General features: G+C 34.6%; 3 protein-coding genes across 9 annotated transcripts in view; 1 reads left to right on the top strand and 2 right to left on the bottom strand.

Moving 5' to 3' along the window:
• Nucleotides 1-8,041, bottom strand: part of LOC127793574 (uncharacterized) — a 74,655-nt gene extending 66,614 nt beyond the window's left edge. For 6 of the 7 annotated variants that reach the window (XR_008021444.1, XM_052324343.1, XM_052324342.1 and 3 more), the window contains exon 1: nt 7,963-8,041. The gene's annotated coding sequence lies outside the window, so the exon portion shown is untranslated. Of the gene's footprint in view, nt 1-7,283; nt 7,411-7,962 lie in introns of those variants that run through there. The other variant, XM_052324345.1, reaches the window with a different exon arrangement.
• Nucleotides 1-14,620, top strand: part of LOC127793579 (norbelladine synthase-like) — a 73,466-nt gene that overhangs the window by 54,668 nt on the left and 4,178 nt on the right. The window lies entirely within an intron of this gene.
• LOC127794435 (uncharacterized) lies at nt 929-8,034 on the bottom strand. Its single transcript, XM_052325510.1, has 10 exons — nt 7,969-8,034; nt 7,284-7,410; nt 7,099-7,193; nt 6,245-6,450; nt 5,408-5,596; nt 5,134-5,331; nt 3,958-4,111; nt 3,815-3,878; nt 1,453-1,518; nt 929-1,368 (listed from the first exon to the last, which is right to left on the bottom strand). The coding sequence occupies exons 1-10, from the start codon at nt 8,032-8,034 to the stop codon at nt 1,292-1,294; spliced, it is 1,242 nt and encodes a 413-aa protein (XP_052181470.1). The 3' UTR covers nt 929-1,291.

The following is a 14,620-nucleotide window of genomic DNA, read 5'->3' on the forward strand; positions in this document are numbered from 1 at the left end:
TTTTTTTTTCTGTAAGCTATTGTCAATAGATGTTGGGTTATATTAATACAAGACATGCTTGCAGGATTGTTCTATAGCATGTTTTGTGCTAGGGCTAGCATTAATTTTGTTGTTAACAATATGGGTTGTTCTTAGGTGGGATCACTTGAGCACTGAGAATCTACCCATGTAGGCTTTTTGGTGTATTGTGATGTCATATGTACCATGCATTGGCATTTTGACAAATGATTTTCACCCGTCTTGTGCTTTTTCACTCGCTGCTTGCTGGCCACAGAAATTGCTCAAAGGCTTCGTAGGCAGGCTGGTTTACAAAAAGCAGGCAATTTTGCAGCCGAGACTGACAATAATCTGCAGTTTGATGTGATGCCTTTGGAGTTCTGGATATTTATATGTTTTGTTGGATTGTGGGGCTTTCTGCTGTTTGAGACAAACTTCTTAAAGGGTTTTATGCTTCTAGTGTCTTGCTCGCACCATCTGCTAATTTCTTCTCATATGAAGTTTCTATACATGCTAATCATTTGGCTTTCTATTCGTTGGGAAAAATAAAAAGATCCACCCTTAGCCCTTGGTTGATAATATGAAACGGCCGGGCGTCGTCACCCATAGGCCCAGGACTAGATGGGCCGGCTGAACAGGTCAGGCCCAATTGGCCATTTCATGGTTTTTCTCAATTACCATAAGATAATATATATATATATCTTATGGTAATTGAGATATATATACAAGCAACGTTGAAGTAAACAATTAACTTCAATTAAATTATGAACTGATTTTCCCCTGAATGACTCACAAAATTTCTGTATCTTGAATACCTTCTGAAACAAATTTGATAGTTCAAAAGGCATAACCTAGCAAGTGTTAATGGCAAACCAAATCCTCTTTAAGAGATTGTAAAAAGAGATTCATGGATGGGCAGGGCATATGGGGATCATCATATTCAAGCCAATTCATGGAGACTACAAGCTCATAATTAGCGAAAATCATGGAGATAAGATGCATCCTCACTTCTCTGGCAAAAGGAACGATGATTGCTTAGCTTGGGGTGATACAAGTAATAAACAGCCATCGATGCTTTGCCAGAGGAAGAGGGCGAGACCCTATACGAAAGGATGCATCTATCTTTCTATACTTTTCTTTTTTTCCCAGGAGCAGGTCATGGAAATAACTTAAGGTTTTCAGCATACTCTCGGCAGCGTATGATGCCACAACCATTCAGAGCCACAGATTTGCTGAAAAGGGGGATTGACATTTGTAGCTCCACGATAAGAACAACGATGAGAACAAAAGGATATCAGAAAGAGAATTCGTCAGGAAGTTCTGGAAATTTACTGCATAAGAAGGTTTTGTACTTCCCTTGAAGATCTCCACCTGCAAGAAGCTCAGGAAGTCAGTACATAATCTGCATAACTGCCTTAAAGAAAGAATAGGGATGCAAGGATTAATAAAGTCAACCTTTTGGTTCAAATGGTGGGACATTGTTGGATATGGTTGACAGCACCAACTCAATGAGATCCTTGCCTAGATATTCAGGAAGCAAGATCCAGATGAATTTGTCAACTTTTTTGAGCCAACATAAAGGATATAGAAAAATACAACTAGGTGATGACACCTGAGGAGTATTATTCCAGTGTTGAACTATTAAGGCTTTGAAATTTGTCTTTTGAATGTGATGTACTTGTAAAAGCTTAGGTGGTGTTCTCTTTGTGTTTCAGTTTTGAGTTTTGAATTCATTTTCAATTTTGTGTTTTGAGTGTCTGTTTTGAGATTATTAAAAATGCGTTCTTTTTGTCATTCTGAAAAAATATTTCTCAAAACTAAAAATTAGAAAAAGCGTTCTCTTCGAGATTTTAAGAAAAAATATTTTATGATATTTTATTTAATAAGTTTGATTCAAAACAAATTATAAATATTTATTAATAAATTATAAATTTAATTCAAAAGACTTTAACCTATAATACAATTGATAACTAATAACAAAATAACAAAAAAATTTAAAATCTTTAAAAATATCAGACTTTAAACATTAAAATTTAATAACAAATTTTAAACATCTATTAATAAATGACTAAAATTACAAAATAACATAATATTAATTTATCATAGGTATAATCCAAAATCTTAAAAATATATTTAAAAAAAATAATACAAAAAAAATCATTTTACATTTTTAGTTTAATATTCAAATAAAATAAAACAAAACAAAACACAGAAAATCAAAATCGCAGAAGGGTTTGCAATCTGCAATGGGGGGGAGGGGGGGGGGGGGGGGGGGCGGTGATGTCGGACGGTTGGGGGCGATGAAGTCGGACGGCTTGCAAGGGTTTGCGATGGGGGGCGGTCGACGGTAGTGGTGGCGGCGGCGGAAGCGGAAGCGATCGATGGCGATGATGGCGATGGCGATGGCGGGCCAGAAAAAAAGAGAGAAGAAAGGAGATGGGGGCAGTCGACGGCGGACGTGATGCAAGGGTTTGCGGCGATGGTCGCGGAAGCGGTCGACGGCGATGATGGCGATGGCGGTGGCGGGCCAGAAAAGAAGAGAGGAGATTGGGGGCGGTCGACGGGGGATGCGATGCAAGGGGTTGTAGTGGCGGTGGCGATCGACAGCTATGGTTGCAGTGGCGGTGGCGGTCGACGGCGGTGATGGCGGTAGCAGTCGACGAGCAAAAGAGAAGAGAGGAGGATGATAGCCAGAAGAGAAGACGGGAGAAGAGAGGAGAGAGGATAAATCTGGTCTCTGAAGTAGGTTTGCGCAGTAGGAAGGGGGACTGCGTTTTCCGCGTTTTGGTGTTTTGGGTGGGTTTTCACTGAAAACACCCAAAACAACAAAATGTTATTTTGGGTTTCCTTTACAAAATTTTTTTTCGTTTTCGAAAATGCGTTTTTGAAAATAGCAAAGTGAACGAGTTTTCAGTGTTTTGAAAAATTGAAAACTCAAAACGGGCCGAAAAAAGCAAAGAGAACAGGCCCTTATTGTTTAGCCACCCCCTTTTACCCCCGTAGTTGGCAGAAACATATACATAAAAGCATAGCAAAATTATCTGAAAATCTCCTAGTAGTATTATGTATCTAACGAGTGAATGAACATTATCTCCTTCCAATTCCAATATCACGTTGACTAGAATCAATACTGAGCTGGAATACCAGGGGGTGTGAAAGAACTATATCTACACCTGCAACTCTTTTTCTGGTCTTTCACAGCTTATTTTCTACAAATAAATTCACCCACAACCAAACTCACAATAGGGTCATCTAAAAAAGCTCAAACTTAATAGACATATTGATGTGGGACAATTGAAAAGATTGCTCTGATTCTAAATCTGTTGCAGAATGATAGAAAGATTAGAGAAGAATGAGAAGAAAGTCAAGGAAGATGAAGAGAAGAAGCTTAAGAAAGAAGTACAAAAAGCAAAGTGAGAAAGAGAGAGAGAGAGACAAGAAAACATTCACTGTATTCAATAATGAAATGCTGAAAATTTTTAGACTACATCACGTGCTTTATTTATAGGCAAAACAAGATAATTTCCTATCCTACTATAATCATCTCAATAGAAAGATAAAATCTAAGACAAGTTATAAGATAAAACCTAAACAACTATATCTCTATAGTTTAAACAAAAGAAAAACTAGAATAAAATAAATCATCTAATATCCCTGTCACATTTCTTTTGGTACAGAGAAAGAAGTCAGTGTCATCATATACCTTCAGACATTTTGCTAATAAGACCATAACTTAAGTGATGGATTCCTCCAGTGAATATCAACTTCATGAGCAAGAATGTCAAATGATACTGACTGAAATAATACCTATCCTTACCAGCTATCTGCTTTTCTCCTTTGTTGGCATTAATTAGGAAGGAAGAAATTTGGTGGTATTTTATCTGCAACATGTAAAAGAAAACTTATAAAAAAGTTACAGAAAGTGATTAATGGGCACGAGTATGTAAATTCATTATGTACCTTAGATAGAAAAGCCTTTGCAAGCTCCAGTGGATTAATGGGTAAATGATCCTTGCTGTATGCTGGAAGGAATGTGCCATTCTGGTAGCCTGCCAGGAAGTGAAAAGCTGCTTGACCAGGAGAGAGCCTTGACGCTGAAGGAATGGTTCCAGAACTGCTTCATTGAAAAAGATGCATCTTTTGAATCACAAGCTAATTTTTAAAGGAAAAGATAACATGCAAAGGAGAAACAAAATACTAGTTCATCCAAACTAAAGATGAAAACTACTGCCAGAAGATCAAGACATCGTAAGTGGAAACATCCTTTAATGCAAAAAATGGGATCCAAGGGACTACATCAAGTTGCCAACAACATGGCAACAGGAGAAATCCTCCAATGTACTTGTATGAACAGACGTCTGAGGCTGATTTAGAAAACTAAGACATTAAGGTTTCCCCTTAAACTGTTCAAAATCAAACTTTATTTGATTGACTATTTCCTTGAAATCCTAACATAACTATCAATAGGAGTAAGACATGGTGACTAAATCAAATCTGATCTCAGTTATCCAAAACAGCATACTCTTCAATGCATTTTCTTCTTTTGGCTCATTTTGGAACAATAGGAGGAATACAAGAACAACAATCACAAACCTTAATCCCACTAGGTGGGTCAGCTAGATGAATTCTAGACCTCTGGCAGTCTGACCATCTGCATCCATGGGTATATCATCTGAAAGGCCATTATATCTATGTCTTGTTTTAATCCCACATATTTTCTTTGGTTTTCCTCTCCCTTCTTTGGGTTCACCATTCTCATAATTTGCTAGAACACATGTTCCATGTACTCCCATCAACTATCATGATGCCAACATCGAGGATAATAGACAACTATAATTATTTATCTTCTTTTACTTGAAAGAACTTCCAGCAAGATGAGTTAATCTAGCAGCGCTAGAACTTTTAGTAGTGAAGAATGAGACCCATTATATAAAGGTTTCAGTTGGACCGCCAGTTTATTGGGTTAAATAGCATGTCTATCAAGCCCAATGTATTCAATGGTGACTGCTGATCAAATAAGGTGATGACCAAGTCATGGCTACAGAATTATGTCTGAAGAAAAACTTGACCATGTAAGATTAAGATACGCTTACATTTCACTGTTAAAAAAGGGCCAAAAATTAATAGTCTTCTTACCAATCAAAAGATGCAAATATAATAGCATCTGGTAACTTTGAGAGATATGACTTCCCAGAGATTCCACTTTGGAATAAAGGTGAAACACCTTCAGAAGAAAGAATGACACCATCTCTTGAAACCAACAGATCTAAGCAGCTTTGCATGGTAACCTCTGGAGCAAATAAAAGAACCACAGAATTGGCAGACACAAGAAGTCTGTAGTTAACAACCAATCCTGTAAGAACAGATTCCTGACAGTTTGCAGTTAAGTTAGAAGCGAGGATAGCTATACCCAGCAGGTAGAGGCAGTCCACCCCGTGAAGATATGATAGGTCCAGAGAGGGAACATAATGCTTCTTTAGTTCCCTTTACATCACAGAAGGCTTTTCCACATAAAATGAGGGACGAACGTTCAACATCAGCAACTATAAAACCATTATTTCCTTGAGCGCCAAGACCAAGAATATTCCCAGCACTTGGACTGCATGGTAATTAAGAAACAATAATGTGGTAGATGAAACATGAAAAATTGCTAAAATCTAAAGGGATTCCTGCCTGTGAAGCAGCAGATTCCAGCATAATCCATCCACTGAAGATTACAAGAAGAAAAACTAAGCTAAAAGCAGTTTACAAATTATTTCTGTCATCCCAAAGTATCAGAGATCATGCAATGGAGATATCAAATTACAGCTTCATTACCAATTATAAGCTGCTAATTGTTAAGGACAGAACAAATATCCCTGTAAAAAAAGGGAGAATCTTTCTAATTTTTCATTCATTCATCCATGCTCAAAATCTCAATTTCAAATTTGTATAAAAAAACCTGATTTCTACCATTAATCAACATCTACAACTTAAGACTCTTCTAATCCTAATACCACTCAGAACACTATCATTTAGTACCATTCAATCCAACCCTGGTTCCACTAACCTTGACTACACAAACTCAAGTTAAAGCACATCGACCACAGCATACTTTAAAAGTATTTAGGTATCACCCAAAGTGCTGACAAGAGTAATGGCCAACTCATGCTAAACAGACAAAGCTTAAGAAATGTAGGCTTAGTATGTCCAGGATCTTAAATAAGATTGAAGATTGAACATAAATGAAATTTGATGCCATTAATACCTTATAGATGTCGCACAATAAATTGTCACTGGGCAGGAATCATGGGAAACAGCACGGGTAGGGATTTCCCAAAGAACACTGGAAAGTGACAATACAGGAGAAGGACCATCGCTGATTATTTGAACTTTCACATCACATTTAGGCAATGAGCCAATGGCACCGTCATGAACAAAAATGTTGGGAACAGACGATAGATAAACAGTGACCTGGGAACAATATCAATGCATTAAGCCTTCTCTTGGTAAAGCCTACCAAAGGTGGCAAGCATTAATACATTCAAACAGGCTATTCAAGCAGAAGCAATATACTTTCACAGCACGCCCAATTTACACTACCAAGAGAAGGTTGACAGAATTGGCTAAATAATATTTGATAGCATATAACCACTACAGAGAACTGGAAGATGGCACCTCAAAGCTTCATAGGAAACACAATGTATTTACAAAATTTGAAAGAGGGGGAAACACAAGGAAACAGCTATCCACTAATCTTTTTTCCATTTTTTCTGCCAAGTCAATAAAACAGCTAGATAATAAATGATCAGCAAGAACTTCAATAGTAGTTCAAATTCAAATTCCAGAGTTTCTTCAGTATCTACAACCAATGTTTGTCCTCCCATTTACTTTTAAGGTCCTGAAGTGGAAATGTACCCCAAACAGAGGATGTAGAGGTAAAATCACTGGGAGCACATAAAAGAGGGAAATACTATGGGAACATCAAATACAATATCAGAACATTTGATTAGGTTATCACAGATGAACAGTGGCAAGATGTATTAAGCCTTATTTCCTCTTCATGTAGGGGAAGGGGAAAAAACAGACAAGGAGCATATGAAGCCAACAAACAAGACATGCCTGCTGTAAAAGCTTACTAAATTGTGCTTTGGGAATTTCTGACAACCGTCCAAGAACACTTCCTCTAACATGAAATGGAAATCCTGATGACGATTCTACACAATTCCAGAGAGTAAAAACTGAAATCAGAATAGTGGAACAAGAGAAATAATTAAATCCAGAAATCAAAATGTTAAAGCAACTACCTGAAATAGTTGCCCCTTTCTGTCCCAGTTCAGAGGGCGTCAAGTTCCGAAAAGCTTTATCCATCACAATTACGCCTTTTCCAGCTAAGGCCCAGTTAAGACCATCAGAAATTCCAGGTCTAACTCCCTGCATATAATAGAACAAGTCCGGCATCAATCTTGAAATGATCATAGAATAAAGCAGGTGTTAATGGCATCACATTAGAGCAGCAATCAGATCACAAGATTCAAAATTAAAAAGGAATCCAAAAAAATCATGGTCAATCCATTTATCGGACAAGGGGCACAGGTTAAAATCGAATGTGAAAACCCTAGGGATAACTGGAACGAAATCAAGTTGAGTCAAAACCAACACGAATACAAACATGTCATCACCAGCCAATCAGCAGTACAACTACAAGCAGTGGAGAAAACAAAATACGGACAAGGGTTGGGAAAATCTTAGGATTGTATGCAGACAAAAAGAATTCGACCAAAATCGAATACATTGGGGAAACCAAAACGTAGAATAATAAACCCCAGAGAGAGAGAGAGAGAGAGAGTTACGCGGCGAGAATAGAAAGAGAATGGAAGAGAAGAGTTGGTCGCGGAGGAAAGGATGGGGAATCGGTGCAGTAGGAGCAGGCGGACGTTCCACTTCCACTTCCACATTGCTTTGCTTTTGCTCGCTCGCTCGCTAGCTAACACCAACAGAATGCCCAGCTCTCCAGTGCTCCTTCCTTCCCTCCCCTTCTCTTCTCCCTCGCGCCATGTCCTTCGAACACGTGTGACATGTATACGTGTCAGTGAATAACATAGGTAAATAAAAAAATGAAATTTTTAATTGAAAGTAAAATTGAATGGTGTTTTATTTTACAATTTGACAATTTAATTAATAGTTTTGTTTTTTATGTTTTTGGTAAAATTTTAAATAAAATATTTATAAATTTGTTGTTATAATGTGGATAACAATTTTTTTATTTAAAATAAAATCAAAGTAAATTACACCATAATAAGCCACAAAGCTATATAAAAAAAAAATGGAGGAGTAATGGTTAAATAGAACAAAGTGGAGAATATAAATGTCATTTTTGTTTTTATTACTTTACTATCTTTGTTATATTATATTATATTATTTATCCAAATAAATTGAAGATACATTATTATTCCCCTTTATAATATTTTACTTTTTCAAAAAAAAAAATAATAATAACCTTTGCATTACCTTCTTACTCTTTCCTGTACTTTAATTACTCACGTCACATTATATATTATTCTACCAGGTCCCTTACCTATTATATCTTGCGTTAGATTTGCTCGATGCGAATTTACAAAGGAGGGGAGACGGGAAAGGCCACGCCTCCTCTATTATTTTGCTCATGTTAGATAAATGTTATGTTGTTCGATGTGGATAACATAATATTCTCAATATATAAATACATATATATATATAGAAGTGTCTCAACTTAAGGCTATTAAAATCAGATGGTTCTCTCTCTTGTGTTGAGTCTCTATTTAATATTGATTGAGTTTATTTTGAACTAAATCTTTTATTTTGTAGTTAGACTTGAACTCAATAGCTAAGATTAATTAAGAAGTGAGTTGGGTTAAATAATTATAACTTAAAACTTCTTTTTCAAAATTTTGTCCATTAGCCTTTTTTGGTGATTAAAAATATTACTTTATTGCAATAGTTTTATCTCTAAAATTTGGATCAAATAATTATAGATGTTTTTGTCACATCCCTTAATTATTTGTGTTGTTACAAAAATATTAATCAAATGAGCCTTCTTATTTATTTATTTATTTATTTATCAACTAGTGCATATGATTATTTTTTAGTAGTCATCATCATAACTCATACATTTCATAACTAAATTAATTAGTCACAAATTTTGAAGAGGATACTTACTTTCAACAATATCTATCCGCATGCATAACTCTTCTAACAACTTTGAATTGTCAAAAATTATTGGCCTAACATGGAGATTGCAATTGATATTAGATTGTAATGTGATATTTTTTAAACTATCATCTTAGATGATATGTAAAAGTATTTTCTTAATCTAACTGAACACTATATAAATTTATTTTTAAAAATAATTTTATTTATATGAAAATATTTTATTATGCACAACTGATAGGACTATATAGATATATAGGAAAAGAATAATACAAAGAAGGAAGACGGCTAGACCTCATGTGTAAGGTCACAAATTTTAAGTTTATTAGGGGGTACATCTTAACAAAATTAAACGAGGTGGATGAGATATATTCAAAATATAAATAAATATTTTTAATATTATTTAAATATTTAATTTTGATATTTGAATGATATTCTATATTAATATTGTGGGGGATATTCTCCCATGAATCTTTCAATACTTAAGTTAAATATTTGCATTATGCTTGGAAAAAGCCAGTGAAGTGTATGTAGAAAATGTAGAATGAATTGTCTAGGGAAAAGTTTGGTACGTTTCTTTGGGAGAACAAGTGCTTAAGTATACATGTGTGTTTGGAAGTTAAAAAGTTCGAAAAAGATCCAAAGATCCCTAAAAATGATGAGGCAAGGGGTATTTTATACCCTTTGAAGTCGGTGAACAGGACACGTGGCACACACATAAAGAGTATGTAGTGTTGTTTTAGGTTAGGACACGTGGCACACACATAAAGAGTATGTAGTGTTGTTTTAGGTTAAACACGGAATAAGCTTGGTGAGAAACTCCCCGAAAGAATGGTCCTCTAAGAGAATGAGAGCCTTTGTGAGGCAGGCCTTTATGTGCCTTTGTTTTAGGGAATAATTGTTTGGGAGAGAATCTCCCTTGTAATTTAATGGGAGAATGGCTTGATCGGGCGTGAGGTGTGTAAGGTTTGTTCGTATCTCTCTAAGAAGACGGACTTTTTACCTTTCTTTAGGTAAATTTTTTCTCCCGTGAGAAAACCTTTTTTTCGAGAGAACTTCACCTCCTTCCAGATGATGGGTTACAATAAATATATTATATATTTTTATTTTAATATAATATATAAATACATAAATGTCATTTTAAATGTCAAAATTAAGTATCTAAATACTATTTTTATATTTTTAATTTCTCTAAATTCTCTAATTGTGACAACCCAAAATTTCTCACTTTTTTTTTTTTTTATAAAACTAGTCACATCTTTTCATTAAGCAACTAAAATCATAATAAACATTGATATCACCATTTATTTAACAAATTTTTTAGGGCTTACCTGCCCATATATCCAAAAATAAAAGGCATAAAATAAAATAAAATAAAAAATTAAGCTCATTTCTATTGCCCTTAACACAAACTTGCATGAATTTTTTGATCGGGATTGCTCTGTACACATAACTAATCCACATGAGTCAAATTCGATCGGACACACCTTCATCCAAGGCTTTTCCTTTACCTAAAATGATGCAAAATAAATATGAACCACAAGATACAAGAAGTATAATATAGAATAAATGGTAAGTAATAATAGAGGAAGTAATGATGAAATTCCCCACTTACACTAAACCCCCCATTGTGTTTCATAATATCATATAACATAAAGGAAACAATAAGGAGGGAGATAGTAAGATTTTTTCCATTTTTATTAAATACACATGCAATGTTATACATCATCATATTCCTATGCACATGCTGCACTACATCATATGCCCATGTCATGTTATACAACATTATGCCACATGTCATCTTTGCAACACATGAACGTGCTCAAATAGATGCATATGGCCCTTGGGGCTCACTCATTACCAATATACTCAAACAATGTATACAATCCTTAAGGCTCACAAATATCATAACGGCACCTAGGCCTCAAAATACATACAAAACCATATCTGCAAATAAACCACTCACTTGTGGTTCGAGTTCCACTACCAAGGTTCTTAGGCGTAGCTCCTTTGCGTCAAGTACTCGTCCATCAAACATTTGAATATCCTTTTCCCCTCTCACAATTATAATCGCTGCACAAAATAATAATCGCACAAATATATTTATCATGTATACAAACTCAATATGTAAGTATGTATAATTTCATGCATGATCACATGCTCCCAAATACTTCAGGCAATGCCCACATATGGCAATTTTCATGCATAATAATTTCCCCTCATCATGTATCAATTCATAACAATATTATGCTCATGCCTTAATGCATAAATGGTGTATCAATTTCCATGCATAAATGTACACTCCTGAATAATTATAAATATTTTATCAATTTTTTCCCATAACCATGCTTTTACCCCTCAAAATGTCTAACCATTATTAAGATTAACCTATGGACTACACCCTAGCAATTAATGATAACTAGGGCCATACAAAAGTTGAACATAAATAATTAGTCGACAACCGGGAAAAACCAAAAGTATACGCAAGATAACACTAAGATCTCGCATAATATTAGATGCTAATCAAGAAATGCATTATTTCTTAAGAAATATAGGGTGAATCGAAACCCTATTGAGACTTATGAATAAAATACGTCAAGTATTTAATAAAATCAATAAGGTTAAATATCACCTCAATCATATGAAGAATAGCAAACACAAAAAAGATTAATTAGGCAAAATTTCAGAAATTTTCAAATTTCGAACGGTAACTTCAAAGGCTTATTTCGAGCTCATATCTTACCCGAATATTATGAATAATATACTCAAATCAAAGCCCTAGATCTCTAGTTTCTGAAAAAACAAATAGATTTAGAATTAGAAATAACCACAAGAAGTTATTTTCCAAAAACTGAAGCAAGTCAACTTACTCGGACAGTAAAATTTTCAGTTTTTTGACAAAAATTAACAGGGTTGTTACGGGCTCAAAACGTAACCAAAATCATGCAAGTAATATATTGAAACTAAGCTTAGGATGTCTAGTTTATGGAACAAAAAGTGGATCTCAAATCGGATATAACCACAAAAAGTTATACTCCAAAAATCGAAGCATGGTTAGATTACACAGAAATAATAAGTTCTAGATTTTAAATAGAGATTGATAGGGCGATTATAAGCTAAAAACTTAACCAAATAATTCATGTAGTATATCAAAACGAAGCCCATGAAATATAGTTTATAGAGTAATAAACAAATTTCAATTTAGATATGAAAACAGAAAGTTATAGGCCAAAAACTGGAGCAATGACAGATTACACGAAAACAGAAATTCCATATTCAAGTAAGTATTTCACAAGGCACTTATAGGCTCAATACTTGGCCAAATAATCCAACTAATATATCAAAACAAAGCTTAAGAAGTCTAGTTTATAATGTAACAAACACATCTTAATCTGGATATAAACATAGAAAGTTATAACCCAAAACATACAACATGCACAATTTGATCGAAAATTTAATAACTTCAAAATGAAGGGCATGAAAGGAATGTAACTTGCCTTGATTGATGATTAAATTTGGAGAAGAAACAACTTGCTAATTGTTACAATTTCACTATTTGAAGCTCAGAAGAAAAAGAAGAAGACAATCGACGGAGAGAAAAAGAGAAGGGGACAATGAGGCAAAGAATAAGGGAAATGAAGAGAAATTTGGGGAATATCTACCACCTCACTTCCTCACTTAGTTATTCTCAAATTTTCCCCTCCCACTTGCACACATTTAAACTATGCCCATTTATGTCTTCTTACTTTTTTTTATTATTTTTCTCTTTTTTTTTAATCCATTTTACACAAATTATCATATATATATATATTTCTACATTTAAAAAAACATAAAATAAATCTATATATATTCATACACACACATAATAACCTCCATTTACAACTCATTTAAATAAAATATCAAACATATATTTATACACATACTCAGACAACTTCTTCCAATTCAAACCAAACTCCTTTCAAATTTTGATTTTTTAATTTAAATTATTTTAATCTCATTGATCAAAATATATCAAAATATCACATGCATAAAAATAATGATCAAATAACCTGGATTCGCTAATGTTGACGTTCGGAATTGATCGACCGTGGTTCGTACGCCGACAATGAGAGAATGAACACCAATGCAAAGAGAAGAAACAAATAGAACAAATAATAAATTGTATGTAGGAAAATTTTACATGGTTCGACCAGAATAATGTCTAGTTCATGACTGTTCTCTGGTTATTCCGACAGAGTAACAGTATGTTATTATTGTCCATCCCCTTATATAATAGTTTTTGAACCATATTTATAGTAGTGTTTATAATTTTCATAAAATTCAAAATGAGAAATAATATTATGGAGACAATATGTCTTTATCAGCTCCATAAAATTAGAAATGTATTTTACATTATCAGGGATCTAGTTTGCCTTAGATAAGACAGGTGGACATCGCATTCGATTATTTCGTGGTCTTTTTGTTATACGAGTTGAATGGTTTGGTCAGCGTGTTAAAAGCATCGCTGGAAACTCGCTTAATTCTACTATCTAAGCTTGGATTTCAGCCTTGGGCCCATTGAGCTTCAAGAGATTGGCCCAGCTTGTTGAATCAAGTACAATTCATAAAAAGTGATTCTGAAAATACCCATAATAGCTAACGATTTATTACACTAACAATGTAAAATGGAATGGAAGTGAACATCTTATCCCCTAACAATTGTCTGGGCAACTATAAAATACATTATCTAGATGTATCCGGGCCAGTAACGGCCTCATTCAGTTGACCCATTTATTTAATAAATAAAAACAGCCGCCTCAGTTGGGTTACTCCTAATAATATATAATAATAATGTTAGTTCAAGAAAAGTCATGAAATTTGTAAAAGAAGGATAAACTTCAGGAATTTGTGCAATTCGTGCGGGAGCAGGAGCCTGGTGGTTCGCAACACGAGCCTCTCCACGTGCCGGCCGCTGCTAGGCCGGTGGATCCAGACTCCGGGGAGAACTTCCGGCATTGCGGCTAAGACAAGGCGGCCAACCGCTGTCGCCGGTAATGTACTTCTAGAAAAGAAGGGAAAAAATATTAAAAATAAATAATAATAAACATACTAATCTTCGGGGTCAGTAATACAGTTGACTATAAGTGACCAAGTAACTACTAATTAACAAAATAATCTGTCCTATTATTTCATTGAATATTAAACCCACACCAGCATTCGTTGAGAGTTGCTACACTGACAAGACTATGAAGGATATATTTTTTCTATATTTTCATTACAAGTACTTAGATGCTATTTATCTTATTACCCAAAATTGAACTACTCTAATTCAGAATTTAAAAAATTAAAAATTTTATCGGTAGATTTCTGTTTGTCGTCAGGGACAGATCTAAGGCAAATTTGGAGGAGGGCTGGCCCAGATCCGTAAGCCATTTCAGCCCTCCTCCCTTCAAATGGGCCAAATGTACCTTTCAAA

Source organism: Diospyros lotus, chromosome 1 (assembly GCF_014633365.1).
Source record: "Diospyros lotus cultivar Yz01 chromosome 1, ASM1463336v1, whole genome shotgun sequence".
NCBI classification, from domain to species: domain Eukaryota; kingdom Viridiplantae; phylum Streptophyta; class Magnoliopsida; order Ericales; family Ebenaceae; genus Diospyros; species Diospyros lotus.

Coding starts and splice junctions, on each gene's coding strand:
- LOC127794435 (XM_052325510.1), bottom strand. CDS start 8,034: ATGGCGCGAGGGAGAAGAGAAGGGGAGGGAAGGAAGGAGCACTGGAGA. Junction 7,194..7,283: donor GAAAGGGGCAACTATTTCAG/GTAGTTGCTTTA, acceptor GGAATTGTGTAG/AATCGTCATCAGGATTTCCA. Junction 3,879..3,957: donor CAAAGGCTTTTCTATCTAAG/GTACATAATGAA, acceptor TACATGTTGCAG/ATAAAATACCACCAAATTTC.